This window comes from Equus asinus, chromosome 16 (assembly GCF_041296235.1).
Source record: "Equus asinus isolate D_3611 breed Donkey chromosome 16, EquAss-T2T_v2, whole genome shotgun sequence".
Classification (NCBI taxonomy): Eukaryota; Metazoa; Chordata; class Mammalia; order Perissodactyla; family Equidae; genus Equus; species Equus asinus.
Window position 1 is genome coordinate 3,918,449 of NC_091805.1, and position 26,772 is coordinate 3,945,220.

The 26,772-nt window shown below is 37.7% G+C and overlaps 1 protein-coding gene across 8 annotated transcripts in view; it reads left to right on the forward strand.

Annotated features, from left to right (window-relative positions):
- The window catches only part of RAVER2 (ribonucleoprotein, PTB binding 2), a 94,736-nt gene that overhangs the window by 25,836 nt on the left and 42,128 nt on the right, over nt 1–26,772 (forward strand). For all 8 annotated transcript variants that reach the window (XM_070486487.1, XM_070486486.1, XM_070486483.1 and 5 more), the window contains exons 3-5: nt 3,638–4,107; nt 7,068–7,259; nt 19,365–19,491. In XM_070486487.1, coding sequence (XP_070342588.1) covers nt 3,638–4,107; nt 7,068–7,259; nt 19,365–19,491 — 789 coding nt within the window. The remainder of the gene's footprint in view (nt 1–3,637; nt 4,108–7,067; nt 7,260–19,364; nt 19,492–26,772) is intronic.

The window sequence follows — 26,772 nt, forward strand, 5'->3', positions numbered from 1 at the left end:
GAAAAAAGTTTTCATATGCTTGCCATCAAATTTGTCCCAGTAGTAAATTAATTAGTAGAGTAAGCAATAGCAAAAGGATGAATAAAGTTACAACTTGTGTTAGGATGGAGTCCGACTGTGGAATTTTAAAATTTCAGTAGGAAAATGGAAATAGAATTAATCTCCAAACCCCTTCCAGCCTTTTCTCTGTAGAGTGACATCTACCATTTCACAAGAGTCAATGTGAAAAAGAAACTTAGACTTTTTTTTTTAGAGAATTTGTGGCCTTGGAAAGAAATGGAAGAAGCTATCAAAGAGAATCAGTGATCTCTTTTCCTTACTGCCTGAACTTTTAAATTGTCCTCATATGTTAACCAAATTCTACCATAAAATACCTTATTTGGGTTGAGCAAATGCAGATACTTGAGCGAAGGAAAATAAGAAGTTGCCAGTTTTTAAGTTTCTTGGTTGTTAACCTGTGAATGTATACCTTCATCCATTCAGCCAACACTTACCAAGCCTCCACTCTGTACCTGACCCTGTGGAGACTGATGGAGATGCATTCATTAGTAATGTAGGGTTAGTAGGGCAGCAGGTGTCTAAACATCTAGATTATAATACAGTGTGATTTGTGCAACAATCCAGTCAGTGTTCAAAGTACAGAAGCATAATAAAAGAAGGAAGTGTTTATAATAAAACAGAATGGAACACTAACCAGAAGAGAGTGTCAGGGACGTCTTCCTGGAGATCATGGTGCAGTAATACCTGTGCTGGATTTGAAAGCCACCTGGAGGGTTTGGGGTGACCGAAGATGTGGGGAGGGATCTTATAGGCAGCGGAGTTAAGTGTGTACTATATAGATGCCTGAAGTAAGTCACTGTCTAGGGAGCTACAAGCAATGCACTGTTGGACAATAGAGAAGTGTCATGCGGAGGGAAGCATGGCGGTTAATGAGGCTGGAGTCAGATCGAACGGGCCTTGCAGGGCGTCGTCGCTGAGCTGAGACTTGGCTTCATTGGCAGTACCAAACCATTGCATTTTAGGCAGTAAACAGACACAACTAAACTTCTGCTTTTGAGAGAGCACTTTGTTGTTATTGTGGGAAAAGGATTGAAAACAGGAAGAGCTAGAAGAACGGAGAAAAGAGGCTGGATTCATGACCTGTTTGGAGGGTAGAATGTGAGGATTCTTTTTACGTGGGGGGTGAGGGAGGTAGATCCTAGAGTAACCCCCAGGTTTAATTTGTGAGTATAGTGCCACCAACTAGAATAGGGAATAAAGGAAGATGGGCGAAATGGGGATGGGAGAGCAGAGATAGGGTGAAGATCCTGCTATGTGTTTGGTCCTGTGGGAAGCAGTGTGTGGATGTATGGGAACTGAGGACTGGAAACACAGATCTGAGAGTTGACAGGATGGAGGAGGCCTTCTCTGAGCTCCCAGACCGGTCATTGTGCCCTTTAATTGCTTTCATGGCCCCCCGTACTCCTTTGATAACACCACTCTTGTAACTCTTTGCTAAATGTCCGTCATCCTCTACTGGGCTGTGAGCTCTAAGTTGAAAGGGATCTTACCTGTTTTGTTCACCAACTCATTTCTAGTGCCTAACATGGTGCCTGGTGCACGATGCTGAATAAACGGGAAGGAACATGAATACCCAGGGGAAGAGGGTGGAGAGAGAGGAGAGACTCATGGCTCAGGGCTGCTGGCTACAGCCACACAGGTGTTACTGGGGGGACTCTGCCAGGAAGGCCCCCTAAGGATACCACCTTACAGGTGTGAGTGGAGGGGAAGGAGCTGGCAGAGGACGTGGAGGAAGGAGTGTTCGGGCAGGTATGGGGAGAATCGGGGGTGGGGGGAGCGTCTCAAGGGAGTTAAAGAAGGGAGTGGTTCACACGTTCAAATGCCCTGAGAATTCAAGTCAAATATGAGCTGATGAGTTTATGAGCTGATACATGACCATAATCAGTATTTACAAGTGGTCGTTGGCTTGTTGGCTTGTTTGGGGAAAATGTAGTTAAATGATATTATGTCTGCGTAAGGAAAGAAAGGCAGAGAATCAGAATAACTCAAGTCTTTAAAAAAAAAGGAAAGTTAGAAACCAACAGATATTCATTCTCTCAGTAAGTGCAGCGAAGCTATTTTTCCTCTAGTGTTGGAAGAATTAGCTATTCCTTTGGCAGTAGTTTCCTTATATGTGGAGAGCACGTTAAATGAAAAATGTGTTTCTTTAAAAGTTAGCATCACACCCAGTGTGAGAGCCACATGGGCACTAAGACCAACTAGGGAAGAGCAGATTGAGTGAAGTGACCAGCAGCTGTGCCCCTGCTGTTTCAGTTCCTCTTTCTCTCTTGCTGTATTTGTGTTTGCCATGTTGGTATAACTGAATTTGGGTGAGTTAAATGCTCATTGAGGCAGCTCCACCGTGTGTTCCAAACAGAGTGGGAGAGAAGACGGAGAGGGAGGAACGTTGAGAGAGCGTTTTATTTGGAATATGCGGTTTGCCTTGTGTTTCTTTTAATCGAGGCTTTAAAGTTTTCTTACAGTCTTGCTCCAAATCTCTGTATTCTTTGCTTTTATGACAATAGATAAACAATTTGATATGGCTAGATTTTAGTTTCATCACATATACATATTTGTGTGATATTTCAGTGATTGAGAAGCTTACATTTGTGTCATGTTTGAGATTTTGCAAATTGTCATATGTATTTGTACTTAAGGCTGGAACAACTTCATTAAGGAGACAGGACAGATTTTTCTTTATTGTTTTACAAAGATTCCAAGTTCGGCTACTTGTCCAATATCATAACCCTTGATCTTTTCATACCATATTGTTTATCCAAAAAGTATACCAAATCGTGTGTGTTGTTTCAATCTAATTAATCCAATTTTAAGGAAACGTATACATGATTGGAAAAAGAATTGGCTTTTTTGCTATACCTTTGTTTTTTTAGTTCTTGTTGTCAAATAGGGTTTTTTAGAACTCTCTGGGAAGAGAGAAAGATTTTAAGGCTTCATAAATTTTGCATCACAAATTGTTTGGGGGAAAAATCAAATCTGTATGAAGTTTGAAAAGATTACAAAAACTTTTTTAAAAGATGGAATATTGTGTCTTATAATAGAACTCCCAATATAATTTCTATACTTTTCTTTTTTTAAAGATGGGCCCGAGCTAACATCTGTTGCCAATCTTTTGTTTTTCTTCTTCTTCTTCTTCCCAAAGCCCCCCAGTACATAGTTGTATATTCTAGTTGTAGGTCCTTCTAGTTCTGCTATGTGGGACGCTGCCTCAGCGTGGCCTGATGAGCAGTGCTAGGTTCACGCCCAGGATCTGAACTGGCGAAACCCCGGGCCACCGAAGCAGAGCACATGAACACGGGGCTTCTTATATGAATTACTCTTATACTTATTTGAATTACTGGTCATGATATTAGTTTAGTGGGGTGTCGGCACTAAAAAACATAGTGAAATGGAATAGAGAATATGAGTGCCTTGCACATGGTGGGAGTATTACTTTTTGATACTTTTGTCTCTAAACTGTGTATGTCTATGGATGTACTGAGTCACAGACATAAAATGTATTTCTTACTGTGAGTCAAAGTCAAAAAAGTTTGAAAACACTGGCTCAGAAAACTCTTTAATTCATTGTGTTCTTTTCCAGCGTTTGTTACCTTATTGAACGGGGAACAAGCCCAGAATGCCATCCAGATGTTTCATCAATACTCTTTTCGAGGAAAAGATTTAATAGTTCAGCTCCAGCCAACAGATGCTTTGCTGTGTATTACCAACTTGCCCACTTCTTTTACGTTAGAGGAGTTTGAAGAACTTGTTCGTGCTTATGGAAATATCGAGAGATGTTTTCTAGTCTACAGTGAAGTTACCGGCCATTCCAAAGGCTATGGATTTGTGGAATACATGAAAAAGGACTTTGCTGCCAAGGCTCGCTTGCAGCTCTTGGGGAAACAGTTGGGAGCGTCAGCTCTCTTTGCGCAGTGGATGGATGTTAACCTCTTGGCCGCAGAGCTTATTCATTCTAAGTGCCTTTGTATAGATAAACTTCCTAGTGACTACAGGGATTCAGAGGAGCTGTTGCAAGTTTTTTCCAGTATCCATAAACCTGTGTTTTGCCAGGTATGTATTTTTAAGATGTCATTTGAAATATTTAAAAATATCTGTATATTGATCTCTTCTACATGCACTCACAAATTTATTATACCAATGTGAATATCACAGTGGATAATCTAATTCTACTTGAGTCTGTCATGAAGACTTTAATGTCATGGTAAATTTTAAATCAATTCCTTTTGTTGATGGGGCTGACTATATTGTTATATAGTTAAATATGTCTTAGCAAATCCATCACTTACTATAGTCACCTTCTCATTCCATCCATCATTAAACCATTCATCCATTGATCCAATCATCCATCCAAGTTTTATTTATCACCTTCTCTGTGCCAGATACTATGTTGCTAAATGTGAGAAATACAGAGACTAGAAAGATACTCTCTCAATACGTCACAATTTTGTAGAAGAGACTTGACAAGTAAGCACATAATTGTAAATCCTGTATGAACAGTGATATAATGGAAGATAGAAAAGTATTGTGAGGTTTGAAAAGAACATATAATTCTATCTTAATGGGGTCATGCTAAGTGAGACATTTAGAAAATCCTGAAAACTGACAACACTGTAAGAATTTTTAAGCACTTTATCAAAGTAAAATTAAAGATATTCTACGAAATAGACAAAAATATATACTGTATGTGACTCCTTCCCTTGCAGATTTTTGATAGCACCCCAGTGAACTCTTTCTCTCTTGCTTCCCGTCATTTCTTCCTTCTCTCTCCTCTCTCCTCTGATGTTCCTTTTCTTCTTACCTCTCATTTTTCTTTCCCCGTCCCTATTTTTCTTTAATCATATTTTCGTTGAGTCTCTGCTATTGCAGTAGAAACTTTGGAGTTGGAGTATACATTATATACATATGTATTTTTTAAGGTTAATGCTGACATCTCACTTTTTCTTACATTTCCCCTTCTCCAATCCTACATAGTAAGCATCCGAGAACTTTATAAAGTTAGAATATTTTGTGACAAATCTTGTCAACTCCTTGCCCAGTTATTGAAAGTTGGTTGTCTTATCATTATGCTGTTCTTGAATGCTAAGAATTGTATAGTGATATCCTGTGGCCATTCATGATTCTTTGTAGCTTTAGGTAAGGCTTTTGAAGCAAACATGAGGGGAAAGGCTATTTGTTACAAATTGTAATTGAATTATGAATGGAAGGGACCTGAGAGGTTATCTAGTCTGGCTTTCCGTCTGGTAGAAAAATGTTTATTATAATATTTATGAGCGACCATTTAGCTTCTGTTAAAATATTTCAAAATAATGGAAAATTAACTAGGTCACATCAGACCGTTATGTATTTAAATGGCTCTCAGTATTGAACTGAAACGTTCCTCTCTGAAACTCCTGATGCTGTGGACATGGATGATTTCAAATGGTGACTTAACATGCTACTATAATTCATATAGGCATGAAAGTTATCAGAATGAGCCAGGAATAATAAAAAATGGTTTAAAAGTTTTCAGAAGATGAATAAAACAACTTTGCGATGCCTTTATCCAGGATCTGGTAAATTCAGGCTCTTTTGCTTGGTGCGTCGCCGTAGACTATATTGAAGACATCGTCTCTTACCTTGTGGTCAAAAGAGACCAAAGAGACTAATGGCTTTTACCAGTCTGACTCTAAGATCTGGTCTGGATTATAAGAGGCATGAGGTTGTAGGAGAAATGTCCCCAAGAGCTACATCGTTTCCCTTTCTCCCATGTGACTGGAAAAGTTTTCTGGAGGAAAAGATATTTGAGAGCAATTTTAAAAGAAGGGAGGAATGCGAAGGAAGAAATTTGTTTCAGCTGTAGAAGAAAGTTAAGCTTAAAAAATAAGAGAAAAGAAACCACAAAGAACTAAGAAATGATTTAATTGTAATATCAACTTATGAGATGCCAAATCCAAATGGAAGTGTTGTAGATGTCTTCTCAAAGACATACCAAGCTGAATTTTATTATATTTATCACTTTATAGCGTGACTGTGTTGAAGATAATTCAGACATGTTCAAAACTTAGAAACAACTTAGTGTCTTATTTTGCTATTATTTTTGCTCTTTGTACCAGCCTGTACAGATCCAGGACTTTAGTATCTTCCTTTACACTCTTACAGGTGGGTGACTGGAAAGAAATTGAGTTCCACATGGCAGGAGTTTATTTAGGGCACATTCAAAAATAAAGGCCGTGTGTTGCATATGGTATTTTTTTTGGAAAGATTTTATTTTTCCTTTTTCTCCCCAAACCTACCCACCCCCCCCCCCCGCCACGGTACATAGTTGTATATTTTTAGTTGTGGGTCCTTCTAGTTGTGGCATGTGGGATGCTTCCTCGGCATGGCTTGGTGAGTGGCACCATGTCCACGCCCAGGATCTGAACCGGCTAAACCTTGGGCCACTGAAGCAGAGCGTGTGAACTTAACCACTCGGCCACGGGGCCGGCCCTGCATATGGTATTTTAACAAACCTGGGGCTTTACTGTGGTATGCTTGACTGGATTCCTGGGATCTGCCTAAAATATTGAAATAAAAGTTGAACGTGGTTCCTCCCACCTTTCTTCTCTTGATAATACACACTTTCTTTTACATAGAGGTATGGTCAAATAATTGTTCAGTATAGTCTGATTATCCATGTATCTGGTGAATTTATTTTAAAGAAAGTTTTTATTATTGTGTCCCTGTATTTTCCTATCAATTACAGATATTTCTTAATATATACGGAATGTGGTCATTTTGGTTTTGACTTTTAAAATAAATTAGAAAAATCAAAGAATTAAAAAGAAACGACAGAATCTCGTTTATTTTCTTGTCTTCGGGAATGACTCATTTAAGCAACTAGTCAACTTTTATTTTCAGAGAGAAAGAATACATTGTTTTCACCAATATCGTGCTCTGATACATTTGTTCTTGAATTTGAAAATTATATGTTGTAAATAAATATTTGTAACTAAGTATCAGAATTCCCCTTTTAATGAAATGTGTTACATCAGCTTGCACAGGATGAAGGTAGTTACGTTGGCGGCTTTGCAGTGGTTGAATATAACACTGCAGAGCATGCTGAAGAGGTTCAGCAAGCAGCTGACGGTATGACCATCAAGGGCAGCAAAGTCCAGGTTTCCTTCTGTACCCCGGGAGCGCCAGGGCGAAGTACCTTAGCGGCATTGATAGCAGCTCAACGGGTGGTAAGTTTGTTTTTCTTTTTTTTGGATATAGAAAAATTCTAATACCATTTCAATCTATCCAAGCTAATTGACTGTTGATTAGACCATTGTTATAGTTCTATTACATAAAGACATTCTTCTTTTTAAAAAATTGGCTAAATGCTCTCTGTCAAATCAAGCCAGGAGTCATTACAAAAGAAGAAATTGTGTTTAGTAAAGTGTACTCATCTAATGAAAATTTTTTTGAAGGAATTTCATTCATCCGAGAAACATTTGAGTTCCTGTTCTGAGTTTTGAGTGTAATATGCCTCTTCTTCAAAAAGTGTTTGTAAATGTCCATCGTACACATAGAGGAAGATGTGTGCCTTGTTTTTGCACACATGGCACATTGTACTTCTTCACTGCAACCGTCTACTTGTTCCTCTCTCTGCTTTGCTACTCGGGAAGTTCCTCACAGGTAGAGACTCTTCCCTCTTCACAGGTTTTACTCCTAGCGCTGAGCCTAGCAAGCAGCTATTGATTGAAAGATGGTTCTTTTGGGCCGTAGTCTGCCTCTTCCCCCTTGCCAGCAAGCTGTAGTAAAACCCTTTCTCTCCTACCCAAAATAAATAAATAATAATAATTATTATTGATTGAACGAAGGCAGAAGTGCACTTTTGAAGGAGTCAGGGAGCACTTGATGACAAAGGTGACATTTGAGTGTGACAAAGTAGGATTTTGAAATGCGTTGATTGGGGGTGGAGGGTAGGATTGCTAGATAAATACAGATTTTGCATGAGACATATTAAAAAATTATTCATTGTTTATCTGAAACCCCAAGTTAATGGGGCATCCTGTATTTTTCCTTGCTAAGTCTGGCAACCCTAAGGAGGGAGAGTGCGTGGTCACACTCTAGCTGCAACAAAGCCTGTCAAGCAGTAGGATGAGATGACTGTGCATGCCTGTAGAGTGGTCAGTGGTCTAGGTGGACTGAGGGTCTAAAGGGATGTATGGTGGGACGGTAGGTCGATGCCAAAGCAGGCATGGCTGCTGAGCACTCAGAGAATTTAGCTTGAAGTTGATAAGCAGTGGGGACTTAGAAAGTATATAAAGAAGGTAGTGGCAGGATCAGAGTTGAGCCCTGAAGAGGTTCGTCTGGAAGCGGTTTGTGGATGATCTGGAGAGAGAGGCATTGAGGGGAGGGAGGAGCAGGTAGGAGATTGCTGTGAGCCCCTCCTCTCCTGTCACTTGCCTCGTCCTCTTATTCTTTGACCTCACCTCTGGTCCTGGATCCCTTCTCCCTTTTTTCTTAGTTTGTCCTTCCCCTCTGAGGTTCTTTTGTCATTCGTGTACGCTTGCTTGCATAATTCATGCTGTCAGCCCTTCTTTCCCTATCAGTTTCATTGCCTCTGGTTAAGCTGTCTCTTTCTCGGACTGGATTTGCTGAGTTTACCGTTCTGAATCCATCCAGTCATCTGCTTCTGCAGCCGGGGCACTGTGTTCTCTTGGAGAAAAGCGACAACTAGGTGTCTTGATGCCACTACAAATGTCAATGTATGGCATACGTTTATAGGTAGTCCCCCACTAAAACTTTAGCTCATCTCTCATCAGCTGCTCTTTTCCCTTTTTTCCAGCACTTATCTCCAACCTTCCCTCTTCTCCTGCCTTTGTCCTTCTTTCTATCAGATGATCATGGCTCCTACTTTATAGAAATGTAAAAGCCATGTGCTAGACTCGTTCATTCACTTTTCTCATACTCCCCTAGCAAATGTGCCTCCATTTTTTACTTCCTTTTCTGTCTAACAGCTTTCATTCCACAAATACTTATTGGGCCCCTACTACCTTCTAGGTGTGTTAGAGATGCTTACGATTCCTCAGGGAACAAAGCGGATAAAGATCTGTACTCTCTTGGAGGACGAGCTGTGCCTCCTGCCAAAGCGGGGGCTCAGGACTGCGTCCTCCATCCTCAAGGATCTTCATCCTCACCTTTCAGCTTACTTTCAGTTCGTGCTCCGCCAGCTCCGTCCCATCGACTGATAAACATGCTTAAATCTTTTCCTTTAAAAATCCTCGCTAGATACTGGCCTTCATGTTACCATTCCTTCACAGCTGGAGCTTCTTCAACAATTGGCCCCACTCATCGCTATTTCCCATCTCCCTCTCAGCCTAATGCGATGGAGTTGCTGCCTCCACTGTTTCAGTGACTCTGTGCTCATTAAGATTAACAGGGATTTCTTAATATGCAGGTCAAATAGGTACTTTTCAGTCTTTTATTGCTAGGTGTCTGCAGCATTTAAAGCCTTCTCCTACCTTGAATTCTGCCCCACCATCTTTTTCCTGCCTAGCTGTTCCTTCCCTTTCTTCTTCCTTTTCCTGAAGGGCTGTGTCAGCAGACTTCTCTGTTTGATCTTCTCACTTTCTTCCTCTTCAATTCGCCAGTTCCTTCAGTTATTGCATTTCAGTGATGACTTCCAAGCATATATCGGACCAAATGGCTCTAAGCACTAAATCTATATTTCCAAATGATTATTAGACAGTTCACCTTTATGTTGTATAAATAGTTCAATTTCAGCATTTCCAAAGGATGCCATGTTTCTCTGGGGCTTGTTTCCATGTTTTGTAGTGTCTGTGTTCATCAGTAGTATCTATGGCATCAGTTCGTCCGAACTAAAACTGAACCAAAAGCTTGCTTAATCATGGTCAGTCTCCTCACCTACTCAGATGCAGGTGTCAGACATACTGGCAAATCCTTTCAATTCCACTTGCTGATCTCTCTTCCATCCTTGGGACTCAACAGCCTCTTTGTTACTCTTCCCACCTCACTGACTGGAATACCTTCTGTGTGTCGCCATGTCACTAGACTTTCCAGTCTGTCTTCCATGGTGCCACAAGAGTGATCTTTCTCATCCTCAAATCGGATTATGTCATTCTCTTGCTTAATATTCTTTAGTGCATGCTTAAGTTCAAATTCCTTATCCGGCAAACAGGGCTTTTTATGATTAGATATCAGTGATAGTAAGAAATCTTAAATTTTCCTCAGTCTTAAATGTAACGTACTGCATTGATGTTTTCTATAGGTTCTTCGTACATATCATTTATCAAGTTTTTTGAGATTTAAAAAAGAACATAGATATGGAACTTTAGCAGAATATTTCTACAACTATTGTGATTTGATTTCTCCTTAAGTTCATTAATGTGCTGAATCACATTGATAGTATATATTTTCCAATGCTAAATCATCCTTGTGTTGTAAATCCTAGTCAATAATGATTTTTTCCCAATGCGTTGTTTGATTTGATTGGGTAATGTTTTATTTGGGTATGTGCAGATGTGCTCATAAGTGAGAAATGCTTAAAATTTTTTTATCATTTTAACTTAATTTTGTAATCAAGAGAATACTTGCCCTCATTAAATAATTTAAGCTTTTTTCTCCCCCTCCCACTTTTCTTTCTATTTCATGGATCAATTTGCATAAAATAGGGGTTGTCTGTTCTTTGAAAATTTGAGAGGTCTCATTTATGAAACCATGTAGATGTCACCTTGAGCCTCTTCCAGAGGGAAATCATTGATTACGCTTAAGTTTCTTCAATGGATATTGATATTTTGGTTTTATTTTTCTCTGTGTACCATATTTGGGCATTTGATTATATGCTACAAATTTGTCCATTTTGTCTAAGTTTTCAAATTTATTGGCACACAGTTATTTATATTTTATTTTTTAAATTTGTCATTTCTAGTGTCTTTTTCATTGTGTATTTTATTTTCATTTTTTTTCTCCTTGATCAGTATTGCCAAAGATGCATCTATTTTGTTTTTCAAAGAAGTAGCTTTTGTTTTGTTCATTATTTCTATTTTTTTTATCTTTTGCTTATTTCTGCCCTTGTCTTTATAATTTCTCTACTTCTTCTCTGGATTTGCTCTTTTCCTCCCCATCTTTATTGATATCAATGCTTAGCTCCTTTGTTTTCAATCTAGATTCTTTTCTGATGAACATATTTAAAGTAACTTTACTTCTATAACTAATGCTATAACCTATGTGTCATTAATTTTAGATTGTGAATGTTTCAAATATTTGTTAGGATTTTCTTTTAAACTCAAAGGTTAATTAACAGTTTGTAGGGTTTTTTTTTTCCAGTTTATAGCCGCTTAGGAACTTTTAAAAGGTATTCTTCTGATAGAGATTTTTTGAATTGAGATATAATTGACATAGAATATTATATTAGTTTCAGCTGTGCAATGTAATGATTCAATATGTGTATATATTGTGAAATGATCACCACAGTAAGTCTAATTACCATCTGTCTCCGTACATAGTTATAGAATTTTTTCTTGTAATAACTTTTAAGATCTCTCTTAGCAACTTTCAAATATGTAATAGAACATTATTAAATATAGTCACCATGATGTACATTACATCCCTATGACTTATTTATCTTATAACTGGAAGTATGTACCTTTTGACTCCCTTCAGCCATTTCACCTCCTCCCCTCCACCCCACCTCTGACAACCACGAATCTATTCTCTGTATCTATGGGCTTGTTTTTTTTAAGATTCCATGTATAAGTAAGATCATATGGTATTTGTCTTTCTCTGTCTGACTTAGTTCACTTAGCATAATACCTTCAAGGTCCATCTATGTTGTCACAAATGGCAAGATTACATTTTTATTTTTATTTTTTTGGTGAGGAAGATTGGCCCTGAGCTAACATCCTTTGCCAATCCTCCTCTTTTTGCTTGAGGAAGATTGTCGCTTAGCTAACATCTGTGCCAATCTTCCTCTATTTTGTATGTGGGATGCTGCCACAGTGTGGCTTGATGAGTGGTGTGTAGGTCTGCACCCAAGATCTGAACCTGCAAACCCCAGGCCCCTGAAGTGGAGTGTGTGAACTTAACCACTACACCACCAGGCCAGCCCCTTTACGTTCTTTTTTATGGCTGAATAATAATCCATAATATTCAGCCATTTTTTATGGCTGAATAATAATATAATACATATATTAGTATACACACACACATTTTCCTTATCCATTTATCCATCCATGGACACTTAGGTTGTTTCCATGTCTTGCCTATTGTAAATGATGCTGCTGTGAATATGGGAGTGTAGATATCTTTTCGAGTTAGTGTTTTCATTTTCTTCAGATAAATACCCAGAAGTGAAATTGCTGGGTCATATGGTAGTTCTATTTTTAATTTTTTGAAGAACCTACATACTGTCTCCCATAGTGGCTGCACCAATTTGCATTCCCACCAACAGTGCACAAGGGTTCCCTTTTCTCCACATCCTCACCAACGGTTATTTCTTGTCTTTTGATAAGAGCCATTCTGACAGGTGTGAGGTGATATCTCATTGTGGTTTTGATTTGCATTTCTCTGATGATTAGTGATGTTGAACATCTTTTCATGGGCTTGTTGGCCATCTGTGTGTCTACTTTGGCAAAATGTCTATTCGTATACTCTGCCCATTTTTAAATCAAATTGTTTGTTTTTTTGCTGTTGAGTTATATGACTTGTTTATATATTTTGGATATTAATCCCTTGTCAGATATATGATTTGCAAATTTTTCTCCCTTTCAGTAGGTTGCCTTTTCATTTTGTTGATGGTTTCTTTTGCTGTGCAGCTTTTTAATTTGATGTAGTTCCATTTGTTTATTTTGACTTTTATTGCCTTTGCTTTTGGTGTCAAATGCAAAATATCATTGCCAGGACTGATGTCAAGGAGTTTACCACCTATGTTTTCTTCTAGAAGTTTTACGGTTTCAGGTCTTACATTCAAGTCTTCATTTTGAGTTAATTTTTGTGTATGGTGTAAGATAGTGGTCCAATTTCATTCTTTTGCATGTGGCTCTCCAGTTTTCCCAAAAGCATTTATTAAAGAGACTGTCCTTGTCCCCATTATATATTCTTGGCTCTTTTGTTGTAAATTAAATGAACATATATTCATGGGTTTATTTCTGGGCTCGCTTCTGTTCCATTGACCTGTGTCTGTTTTTATGCCAGTACCATACTGTTTTAATTACTATCAGTTTGTAGTATAGTTTGAAATCAGGGAGCATGATGCCTCCAGCTTTGTTCTTTCTTGAGATTGCTTTGGTTATTTGGTGTCTTTTGTGATTTTATACAAATTTTATGATTGCTTATTCTATTTCTATGAAAAATGCCATTGGAATTTTGGTAGAGATTGCATTGAATCTGTAGATTGCTTTGGGTAGTATGGACATTTTAACAATATTAATTTTTCCAATCCATGAGCGTGCAATATCTTTCCTTTTATTTGTGCCTTCTTCGGTTTCTTTCGTCATGTCTTATAGTTTTCAGTGTACAGGTCTTTCTCCTCCTTGGCTAAATTTGTTCCCAGATATTTTATTCTTTTTGATGCCATTGTAAATGGGATTGTTTTCTAATTTCTCCTTCTGAGAGTCCATTATTAGCTTATAGAAATGCAACAAGTTTCTGTATGTTGATTTTGTATCTAGCAACTTTACTGATTTCATTTATTAATTGTGACAGTTCTTTGGTGGAGTCTTTAGGGTTTTTTATATTTAATATCATGTCATCTGCAAATAGTGCCAGTTTTACTTCTTCCTTTCCAATTTGGATCCCTTTTTTTTTTTTCTTGCCTGGTTGTCCTGACTAGCACTTCCAATACTATGTTGACTAAAAGTGGTGAGAATGGGCATCCTTGTCTTGTTCCTGATCTTAGAGGAAAAGGTTTCAGCTTTTCACCATTGAGAATGATGTTAGCTGTGGGCTTGTCATATGTGGCTTTTATTATGTTGAGGTGTGTTCTCCCTACACCCACTTTGTTGAGAGTTTTTATCATAAATGGATGTTGAATTTTGTTAAATGCTTTTTCTACATCTATTGAGATTGTTGTATGATTTTTATCCTTCATTTTGTTAATGTGATGCACCACATTGATTTATTTGTGGATGTTGAATCATCTTTGCATTTGTGGAACAAATCCCACTTGATCATAGTGTATGTTTCTTTTAATGTATTGTTGAATTCAGTTTGCTAATGTTTTGTTGAAGATTTTTCATCTGTGTTCATCAGGGATATTGGCCTGTAATTTTCTTTTTCGTGGTGTCCTTGACTGTTTTTGGTATCAGGGTAATACTGGCCTCATAAAATGATTTTGGAAGTGTTCTCTCCTCTTCAATTTTCTGAAGGAGTGTAAGAAGGATAGGTATTAATTCTTCTTTGAATGTTTGGTAGAATTCACCAGTGAAACCATCTGGTCCTGGCTGGCTTTGTTTGTTACTTCCCACTGGTAATCAGTTTGTTAGATTTTCTATTTCTTCATGATTTGGTCTTGGAAGGTTGCATGTTTTCAGGAGTTTATCTATTTCTTCTAGGTTGTTCAATTTGTTGGCATAGAATTGTTTGCGGTAGTCTCTTATGATCCTTTGTATTTCTGTGGTATCACCTGTGACGTCTCCTCTTTCATTTCTGGTTTTGTCTGTCTTCTCTCTTTTTTCCTTGGTGAGTCTACCTAAAGGTTTGTCAATTTTTATCTGTTCAAAGAACCAGCTCTTGGTTTCATCGATCTTCTCTATTGTCTTTTTTAGTCTCTATTTCATTATTTCTGGTCTGATCAGATTTCTAACTTGATTGCATTGTGGTCAGATAGTCTAGTCTCTAACGTTGACTGGGGGCGGAGGGTATCGTGGCCTCTTTTGTGGCTTGGTACGTGGCTGATTTCTGTGAGTGTGCCATGTCTGCTCAGAATGGTCTACTTCTGTGGGTTACAAAGTTCAATGTACACATATCCGTGTCTATAAATACTAGTTTTGGCTTAATAATTGGCACTCATATTTTCCATATCTTTGCTCATTTTTTGTCTTGTTTGATCTGTCAGTATCTGAGAGGCATGTGTTAGAAGTTGTAGAATTGATGATTTTTCTATTTCTCCTTATCTGTCGGTTGTAGGTCCATATATATATATGTATAGCTCTATAAAAATATATATACATATATATGTATTTAACTTTATCAGAGTATTGTATATAGTATATAATTATGTATAGATATATTTGAAGATATTGTTAGTTATTAGGTACACATTTGTTTGCAATCATTGATTATTTTACCAGTGTGTATATTTTTCTCCTTGAATTTTTTTTTTTTTGATGTTGGAATTGCTAGTTCAAATTTGTTTTAGTTTATATTTGCCATTTCTTTGTTATCACTCTTGCTTTACATTTTGTTTTAGGTCTGGGTCTTGTAACTAACATATTCTACCTTTTAAAAAAGTCAAATATTATTTGTCTTTAATTGGCACATTTAGACCACTGATATATGCATTGATTATTACTCTATTAGAATCATTTCTGTCATCTTATTTCTTGTTTTCTTTTGTTTTTGGTATTTTTTTAATTGAGATATAATTGACATGTGACATTAGTTTCAGATGTACCAGATAATGATTTGATATTTGTATATATTGTGAAATGATCACCACAATAAATCCAGTTAACATCCATCACCACACATGCTTACACATTTTTTTTTTTGTGATGAGAATTTTTAAGATCTATTCTCTTAGCAACTTTCAAATGTACAGTACAGTTTTATTAACTACAGTCACCACACTGTACATTACATTCCCCGGACTTAGTTATTTTATAATTGGAAGTTTGTGCCTTTTGATCACCTTCACCCATTTTGCTCATGCCCTCAGCCTCTGCCTCTGGCAACCAGCAGTTTGTTCTCTGTGTCCATGACTTGTCTTTTTTTTTTTTTAAGCTTACTCATGTAAGTGTGATCACTTGGTATTTGTTTTTGTCTGACTTATTTCACTTAGTGTAATGCCCTCAAGGTCCATCTATTTTGTTGCAAATGGAAAGATTTCCTTGTTTATACCTGAATAATGTTCTGTTGTACATATATACACCACATCTTCTTTATCCATTTGTCCGTCGATGGACGCTTAGGTCGTTTCCATATCATAGCTGTTGTGAATAATGTTGCAGTGAACGTGGGAGTGCAGATACCTTTATGAGTTAGTGTTTTCATTTTCTTGGAAACAATACCCAGAAATAGAATAGCTGGATCATATGGCAGTTTTATTTTTAATTTTTTGAGGAACCTCCATGCTGTTTTCCATAGTGCCTGCACCAATTTACATTCCCACCAACAGTGCACAAGGGTTCCCTTTTCTCCACATCCTCACTGACACTTGTCATGTTTTCTTTTAACTGTACCTTTTACTTTTATTTTCATTTCCCTCTACTGTTGGATAAATTAGAATTTCATCCCTCTGGTTTGAGAGTGATATGTTCTATTTTATCCTACTTGTGATTGTCCCTAACTGATGAGCTCCGCTAGGTGTATCAATGTCTCTTTCTTCCCACTTCACTTATTCTAAAGATTTTTATTTTTTCATTTTTCTCCCCAAAGCCCCCCGGTACATAGTTGTGTATTCTTCGTTGTGGGTTCTTCTAGTTGTGGCATGTGGGACGCTGCCTCAGCGTGGTCTGACGAGCAGTGCCATGTCCGCGCCCAGGACTCGAACTAACGAAACACTGGGCTGCCTGCAGTGGAGCGCGCGAACTTAACCACTCGGCCACGGGGCCAGCCCCCCACTTCACTTATTCTAAACTCCGTCCTGCTTCCTCCTTCCTGCTCCACCTTACCATCAGATTGATGTCTACATTTTCACTTTAGAATTGCCTTAAATATTTTTGGTTGTTTGTTTTTATGGTCCTGGCTTTTTGTACAAGATTAAAATTAGCTATGATATTACATACCTTAATTTAATGTATCATGTAACATCATCTTGCATTTATTTCTTTTCTCATTTTCAGAGAGGATATTCATGTGATAAAAACTTTTGAGACCGTATGGCTGGAAATATTTTTATTTCTTTCACGTATTTGGGTAATAGCTCAGCTGAATATGAAAATCTAGATCCACAGTTCCTGCAGCACTTCGGAAACATGAATTCATTGCCTTCTTGAATCCAGGGTTGATGCTTTGAGAGAGAAGATGCTATTAATCTGCTTCTTCTTCCTTTGGAGATATGTTTTTTCTCACTGGAAGCTTTTAGAACTTTTTCTTTGGCTTCGATGTTCTTAAATTTCACACCAAAAAATGTGACTAAGTGTATTTTTTTCTTTATATATCATATTTGGTACACTGCAAACCCTGGTCTCTAAGTTTTCTTTAATTCTGGGAAATTCTCAGTTGTTGTTTCTTCAAAGATTTCCTTCTTATTTTCTTCACCTTCAGGGACTCCTGTTACGTAGTGACACTTCTCCTTGTGGCCTCTTCTTGCCTATGTCTTTCTCTTGTGTTTTGTTGGCATTTTTCATTTCCATTTTTCTTTGTTTACATTTCTCATTCTGCATCCTTTGCTGATGTCTTCTGGGAATTTTCTTGGACCTGACCTTTCAGACCACTGTGTTGTTTTTCAGTCACATATGTTCTATCTAACCTATCTGCTAAAGGACAGGGTAAAGGTTAAGAATAATGCTTTATGGGTTGCCTCAGTTTCCTCATCTATAGAATGGGGATAATAATACCCATCCTCCAGAGTTGTTTAGGAGGATTGAGTGATCTAATCCATGAAGATGCTTAGAACAATGCCAAGTATATAGTAGGTAAGAGCTGCTGTTGCATTTTCCCAACCTTTGTGTTTTACATCCTGCTGTTTCTAATTGGTTATTCTTTATAACCGTTTGTCCTTGCTTGGTACTACCAATAAAAATCTGTTATCTTTTTTAGGATGTCTATTATGTTTATTTAACATTCTTATTATTTCCTATCCATTAATTCTGCTTTGTCTCTTATAAGTAGTTCGGTGTGTTGCCTTTGTTTTTTAGTGGCTACGTTCTCCAGATGTCTAGTTATCTGGTTCTGTGAACACATCGTTTCTTTGGGGGGTGAGTCAGCTTCCTTGAATGTGGGTGTTTAGAGGGTGAGGGGTGGGGGATGGACAGGGGAGAGCTAAGGCCGTTCTTAGCTAGGGCTTAGGGAAGGCGGGCAGGGACCTAGGGCAAGGAACCATCTGGCCTTGACCACAGCCCTCTTTCCACCCCAAGCAGACAACCCTGCCCTTAGAGAGCCTTTCTTAGTCTCCACTCCCAGCCCTGCTCTTTCCCAGTTCTCCCTTCCTCAGTATAGCTCTCTTTCCAGGCACGTGGGAGGAAGGAACTGGAGAAGGTTGGGGAGGCCAGAAGGAAGCTTTCAGTCATCACTGGTCCACCTGCACCTAGTGTTACCTGGTCCCCATGTCTCTGAGTTTATGTGCCACCCTGCTGTTCATTCGTTGGTCCTGTGGTTGTCACTGGACGGAGGCTGCTGGAGGGCGATGTGGAGGAAGCAACAGGGTTCCACAGCTAAGGCCTTCCCCAAAGCGTGCCGGCTGTGGATGCAGGCTCTCACGCTCTGCTGGCCCACCTGGTATCTTTCCAGCGGGCGCTCGCTGGTCTTGTGTAGGTTCTCAGATCCGTCGCCCCCTCCCTCTCAACTTCACAGTGTCTGGACTGAGAGGGATTCCAGTTGTCCTTGTCAGTTCTCCATTTCCTCATGGCTAGGAGTTTACAGTGTTACTATTATATCATTATATTAATATTCTCATCTATCAGGCTGTTTTTTTAAGACTGAAAACAATTTCCTGTTTTTAGGGAGCTGCTCAATTACACACCTGTAAGGCTGGTTCATCCTTTGTCAAATTAGAGGGTTAAGTTAATGAAATAAAGACCTTTATTATAAGATAATTTTGCTTTATGAGGCAACCCTAATCATTATTAAACTTTAGATCAACATTATAGTAAGGCTCTTCTGTAGTGTCAAAGTATTCATATTATGTCAAGTTATCTCACTGTTAATAAATTCAGATTCCCTTGGCATCTTTCTACTGTGTGAAGAGATTTATCCCACTAAATTGTTAGTCCTCTTAAAGCCAATTCATATTTGACTGAGACGTTCTATGAGGATTTCAGTAGATGTTGTATGGTAGAATATTTAACATTATAACTAGGAATCATGGTAGAATGTATACAAGTGGATAACGTTAAGCAAGTTGTGTTTGTCATAAGATAGGTCTCATCAGATGGATGAGAATTTCTGGAAGGAAGACTTTAAAATATTATCTTTGTGCTTATCCTTGTTGTAATGTTTCCTCTCTCTGCTCATTGAAGATGCACAGCAGTCAAAAGGGCTTACTCCCAGAGCCAAATCCAGTGCAAATTATGAGGAGTTTGAACAACCCTGCCCTGCTCCAAGTTCTTCTGCAACCGCACCTCTGCGGGCGAGCCCTGAAACCAGGTAGGCACGTGCGTGCTGAGTAAATGCAGAATGTTGCCGGGAGGTTAATTGTGCTGTTGTACATGAAAAACATATTTAAATTAGTCCAAAAGTTTTTAGTTTTCGAGAACTAATGATCTGAGGTAATATGTTTTGACTCCTTTTGGTAGATACCACCTGCTTATGGATTTCCTAATTTTTTTTTTTTTTTTTTTTACCATTAGTAAGTGTTAAATATTAAACCTTCAGTTCAGTTCCTGGTTGACATGAATTCGTAGACCAGGTAATAATTAACACATTACATTGTTACGGCCTCTAGTAACAAAGGATATGATACTTTTCTATGTGTGCTTTTGCAGAATTACATTGTTGCAAAGTGCTAGAGGTCTGTTTCTTCTTTGCTCTTACCTTTTTTATTGTAAAATTGTTTCACTTTGTAGAAAATGACAAAAACATTATTTTCTAAGTGTTACGGAAATCTTTATAGTATGAGTATACATTAAATATCTACCTGTTGAGTATTCTTTCTCTGATGAGAGCTTATTTACCTTCTGAAATGCACAACTGTATATACCCATACTGTATATTTTATCATTATGAGGAAATGAATGCCTATATTCAGCACTAAGGTTTAGAGTACAAAGTTTATAGTAAATATATTCATTCTGTTTCAACCCCAACTGGGCCAGCGCCAACCAGTGTACTGCAATTCAGTTCTAGCACTAACTGCCCAGAGTTAGCACAGACCCCACAAATTAAGGGCTTTGTCCCCAACAGGTCTGCCCTTACTTCAAACACCAGCCACAAGTTCAGGGGGTCCCCAGGCCACCTGTTCTTCTGACCAACTGGCTACAAATTTGGGGATTCCTACAGGCCCCTCAGGTTCAGTAATGCACTAGAATGACTCGCAGAACTTAGGAAAGCGCTGTACTTATTATAAAGGATACGACTCAGGAACAGCCAAGTAAAGAGACGCCTAGGGCTAAGTCTGGGAGGGTCCTGAATCAGAGCTTTTAGGCTTTTTCTCCATGGAGTCAGCGCACACTGCCCTCCTGGCACTTCAGTGTGTACAGCAACCAGGGTGACTAACCTGCTTTCTGCTGGACTAACCTCACTATCCAGAGTTGTTATTGGGGTTTCATTATGTAAGCAGGATTGGCTGTGTTATTCGACTCAATCTCCAGCCCCCTCCTCTCCCTGGAGGTCAGGCAGTGAGGCTGACATCACATGGCTCAGAGCCTCAGCCCTCTAATCACGTGGTTGGTCTCTAGCATGACCAGCCCCCATCCTGAAGCTGCCTAGGGGTCTGTGTTAACATAGCAAGGACACTTCTGTCACTCAGGAAATTCTGAGGATTGAGAGTTCCTTCCAGGAACCAGGGACAAAGACGAGTTAAATTACTTATTGTACAACAGTATTCATGTTAAGTACTTCATTTAGTCATCAGTTCTTTGTGTGTGAGAAGCAGCTGTAGATGTTTTCTGCTCAGCCTATTATGTGGTCAGACATCTCTCCTGCGATTTTCATGGTATAGAGAAACCCCTTTTCTGTCCTGACTACTCAAAGCATAAGAAGCTCATTATTTCCCAAGGCAACCTCTTCCCTGGTTTGACAAATTTAATTTCCTAGAAAGTTTTTCTTTATATTAGATGGTAATCCAGTACAACTTTTAGCCACTTGTTCTAGTTCTGCCCCTGAAGAAACACAGGTTAAATCTCTTCCTTCTTCCGTATGAAAAGCCTTCTAATATTTGAAAACAACCACTGTGAAACCTTTGTCATCATTGGTTTTCCCTGTCTTCTATTCTCCAGACCAGTGATCTCCTTTTATTTATTTGTTTTTTGAGTATACAACCCTATCAATAAAAGAAATTTTGAGGAGAGCCCCAATATATACGGTATATGTATCAATTCTATGTCAGCTATGTAAATGCACCCTTGTTGACCCTTATGGTAAGAAATGATAAAGCTTAAGATTTTCATTTTTAAGATGAAAGTAAATATAAATAACAGTCCTAATATTTTCTCTCTACACCTCTCATACCTCTTGGAAGCCTACAGTTCTACATTTGACCTTCCATACCATGCCGTAGGATATGCTCTCTGAATCTTCCTACAAATTGGCCCCTTGTAGACATAGCCTAGGTTTTCTACGTTGTCCTGCAATGTGGTGTACACAGGCATGAACTTATCCTCTAGATGGGTTCTGATCAGCACAGAAGGCAGTGGGATTTCCTTCCTGTGATCATTATGTTTCTATTGATGCAGTCGAAGATTGTATTAGTGTTTAAAGAAGTATATCACACTCTCAGGTCTTTTAGGAAGTATTGTCCGCACCTTCGGACTCTGGGCTGCCTTTAGTAACTCCTCCCCAAAATTATTTTTGTCTTTTTTTTTTTAAAGATTGACACCCTAGCTAACAAATGTTGCCAATCTTCTTCTTTTTTTTTTTCTTTCTGTGTTTTTTTCCCCAAATCTCCCCAGTACATAGTTGTATATTCTAGTTGTGGGTCCTTCTAGTTGTGGCACATGGGACGCCGCCTCCGCATAGCCTGACAAGTGGTGCCATGTCCGTGCCCAGGATCCAAACCAGCGAAACCCTGGGCCTCTGTAGTGGAGCACACGAACTTAACCACTTGGCCATGGGGCTGGCCCCTTGTCTCTTCTTTTTATCTAAGAATATATATTCTCCACTCTACTTTTCTACTCAGATTGATGTATGACCATAGGAGATCATGCTTCTTTATTTCAGTGCTACTTTTACAATTTTAATTAAGATGTTTCAATATTACACTGATGGGGAAATCGTTTCACCAAGCATGGCTTGGCTTTGTTTGTGTCGAGTGGAGGGGAAAAGGATTAAATCTGTGCCTCACTCAAACATGCAAAGCTGCTGGGCAATGTATGGAAAGTTTCTTGGTGTTCGGGAAAGACAGAATATCTTATTAATTAATAAGTTCCATTGGTTTTTCCTTTACTACGTCTTAGCTGTATCCCTTACTGTAGGCTGAACTCGTCACAGAGGCTCTGAACAAATGGGAATAATTGTACAGAAGCATAATTCCTTATAATTGTATATATTATATATATATTTATATTTATACCCTTGCCCTACTTCTTTCTCATTGTATCATTTTTCAAATAACTTACGTGCATTCATTTGCTTGTTGTCTGTCTCTCCCACGAGAATGGAAGCTCCACAATGGCAAAGATTTATCTGTCTTGTTCATCTCAAGCACTTAGAACAGAGCTGCTAGTTATAGTGAAAGGCACTTAAATATTTGTTTACTGGTTAAACCCCTTCCTTTACATGTCTGTTTCAGAGCTTGTACATACCTCGTTTCTCACATGTGGTCTGGTCTGTACTTTCCTAACCACTCTTCTTTTCTGCCCTCTTTTCTCTCTAATCTAATCTGTACATGACCATCAGGTTGATTTTCCTCCCAGACCCAATTTGATTATGTTATTCTGACCATACTGATCTTTTCTCTTTAAGTCTTTTAACTGCCTTCAGAAATACAATATAATGTAAATATTCTACACTTCTTTCTTTACCTGTGTGTATTTTTAATTTTAACTATTATGTAAGTCCTTATGGTCTAAATCGTATTTTAGTTTCATCGAGGTATAAATGATGCACATTAATCTGTACATATTTAAAGTGTACCAATTGATAAGTTTTGACATATGTATAACTCCTGAAACCATCACCACAATCAAAATAATAAACATAGTCGTTACTCTTGAAAGTTTCCATTTGCCCCTTTGTCATCCACCCCTTCCTTGTCCCCAGGAAACTGCTGATTTGCTTTCTGTCAGTAGAGAGGAGTGACAGATTTTCCAGAAATTTATATAAATGGAATCACACAGTATGTACTGTCTGGCTTCTTTCACGCCACTTATGATTTTGAGATTATGCACATTGCTGCATGTATCAATGGTTTTTTCCTTTTTAATGCTGAGTAGTATTGCATCTCACTTTGCATATTCATTGACTTGTTGAACAATTAGGTTATTTCCAGTATTAGGTCATTATAAATAAAATTGCTGTGAACATTTGTGTACTAGTCTTTGTGTAGACTTACACTTTCACTTCTCTTGGGTAAATATCTAGTTGTGGAATGACTGGGTCATATGGTGTTTGTGTGTTGAAGTTATTAGAGGCTCTCCCAGCTGTATTCCAGTGTGGTTGAACCATTGCACATTCTCACCGTCAGCGTCCAGGGCTGCTTTGCTCAGTATCCTCACCAACACTCATTATGTTGATCCTTCCATTTTAGCCTGTCCGTTGGGTGTGTAGTGCCAGCTCATGGTGGTTTTAATTTGAATGTCCCTTTTGACTAATGATTTTGAACATCTTTTGGTGTGCTAATGTGCCATCTTTATTCATTGTTAATATTTCTTTTTCAATATTTTGCACATTTTAAAACTGAGCTCTTTGTCTGAAGTTGTAAGGGTGCTGTGCTCTAGAGCCAAGGCTTCTGTTGAGTATGTGGATTTGCAAATATTTTCTTCCACTCTGTAGGTTTTTTTATTTTCTTAACAATGTCTTTTGAAGAGCAAAATTTATGATTTTGGCAAAGTCTGATTTATTATTTTTTAATAATTTATACTTTTTGCATCGTATTTAAGAAATCTTTGTCAAATTCAAGGTCACTAAGATGTTTTCCTCCAGAATTTTTATAATTTTACCTGTTACATTTAGATCTATGATCAATTTCCAGTTACATTTTTTTTTATGGTGTGAGGTAAAAGCTCCAAGTTGATTTTTTTCCACAGTTGTTCCAGTATCATTTGTTTACAAAGATTGTCCTTTTCCATTGAATTTCTTGACACCTTTTTCAAAAATCAATTGAACACATATGTATGGCTGTCTCTCAGGACTCTATTCTGTTGATTTAAATGTCTGTCGTTAGACCAAGACTGCATTGTCTTAACAAATGTAGCTTTATAATAAATCTTGAAATCAGTTAGGAAAAGTCCTCCAACTCTATTCTTCTTTTTCAGTTTGTTTGGCTATTCTAAGTCCTTTGCATTTGCATATAAATTTTAGAATCAGCCCGTCAATTTCTATGAAAAATGTCTGCTGGGAATTTGATTGGGATTGTGTTGAATCTATATACTAATTTGGGCAGAATTGACAGCAATTTTGAGGCTGAGCCATAAATATGGTAAACATATATATCCATTTATTTAGGTCTTCTTTAATTTCTCTCAGCAATATTTTGTAGTTTTCAGGGTACAAATCTTACACATATTTTGTCAGAGTTACCCATAGCATTTCACTTTTCTTGATACTATTTTAAATGGTATTGCCTTTTAAATTTCAATTTCCTATTGCTTTTTGCTGGCATATGCAAGTAGAATTGATTTTGTATATTTATCTGATATTTTGCAACCTTACTTATTGTTTCTAGTAGTTTTTGTACCTAGAATTTTCTATATAGACAATCATGTCATCTACAAATTAACCGTTTTACTTCTTCCTTTCCGGTATCTATGCCTTTTATTTCTCTTTCTTGCTTTATTGCAATAGGTAGAAATTCCAGCATCGTTTGTGCATCGAACTGGTGTGAGTGGACATCCTTGCCTTGTTCCTGATCTTACAGAGAAAGCATTTCTTTTTTTTATTATTTAATATAATGTTAGCTATAGTTTTTCACAGGTTTTCTTTTTCAAGCTGAGACCTCTCCCTTCTATTTCTATATTGCTGAGAAATTTTATCATGAGAATTGTTGGAATTTATCCATTGCTTTTCTCCATTTATTGAGATGACCATATGTGGGTTTTTTGGTCTGTTATCATGATGAATTACATTGATTGATTTTTTTAAATGTTAAACCAACCTTTTATTCCTAGGGTAAACCTCACTTGGTTGTGGTAATATATTATAATCCTCTGTATGTGTTGTTGGTTGATAGTTTTGTTCAAGTTTTCTATATCCTTACTGATTTTCTGTCAATATATTCTATTAATTATTGAGGAGAGGGGTGGGGCTCAGTGGGAGTTCTAGCCAAGAGGTAAGAGTGAGGGCAGTTAGATGTGAGACTGGATATTTTCAGTGTTTTGATTCTGGTTGTTGTTGTTTTAAACTGGGAAATATTGTATTCACTAAAAGCTGTGAGAAAATGTATTGTAATGTTTTATTAAAAAAATATGGTGACTGCCTGAAAAAAGAGAGGAGGTGGTGTTGAAATCTCTAATCATGTTGTGGATTTGTCTACTTTTCCTTTCAGTTCTAGAAGTTTCTGCTTTATATATTTTGAAGCTTTGTGTTTTGGTGCCCAGACATTTAAGATTGTTGCATCCTCTTGATGAATTGACCCCTTTGTCATTATGAAATGACCATCTTTATCCCTCTTTCCTAATAAACAGCGTTGTCTTTTGTAAGCAACTCATCCTAATGATCTAATCTTCTCACCACCTAGAGTGAAACTCGCTCATTCCTAAGAAAGCACTTTCTAATGGCCAATTTTCCAAAGATGTAGTGGACTGCCTCAGCAAGTAATAAAAATTTGAAACAGAGTTTTTGAAGCATGAGAACTTGTAGGGATGTTACATATAAATTCCAAATATTTTTGGTCAATGAATTATATGCTTTTGAAATACTTTCTAAACCTGACCTTCTATGATTCCAATTAACTATTGTATTGCTAGGGAATTTTGTATATTATGACTATTTCCAGTTACTTAGATACTTTATAATAAATTAGACAAAATTCCTTCTTATATTTTCCTGTCTCATGGTTCTTTTTGTCTGTATATTATCTATTTTGAAAACATGGCTTCTGATATGCACTCTGGTATTTGTACTCAGACAAACTTGATAAAACTTCTAGTTACCATTTATTCCTTTTATCAACTGTGTACAGTATTGTTTCTTTTGTTTTTATTGTGTAAATATTTTTCAGGTACATATATTCTCTTCTCAATTAGATTGTAAGCTTTTCAAGGACAAGATTGTATCTTATCCTTCCCCGCCACCCCATGCTAAAATATCCCAAAAGCCCAACGAAAATACTGAGCAAATAGCATGGGTTCAATTAGTATTATACTTATTAAAAGATGGGATTCATTTTGTTGCACTAATGATAGAGAAGAGAAAGGCTGGGTTTGGTGTTTTACCATTATGACAGGTGGTTTTGTAATTTTAAATCAGATTCTAGGTTTGAATCACAAGGAAAAGAACTTGTCCCTTTTTGTGCATTGACAAGGTCAGTGTATCTGGAACTTCCAATGGATTTGTTAAAAGTTAAAGAAATACTCATTTACCCTTTTGGAGTTTGTTTTATTTATTTTTTAA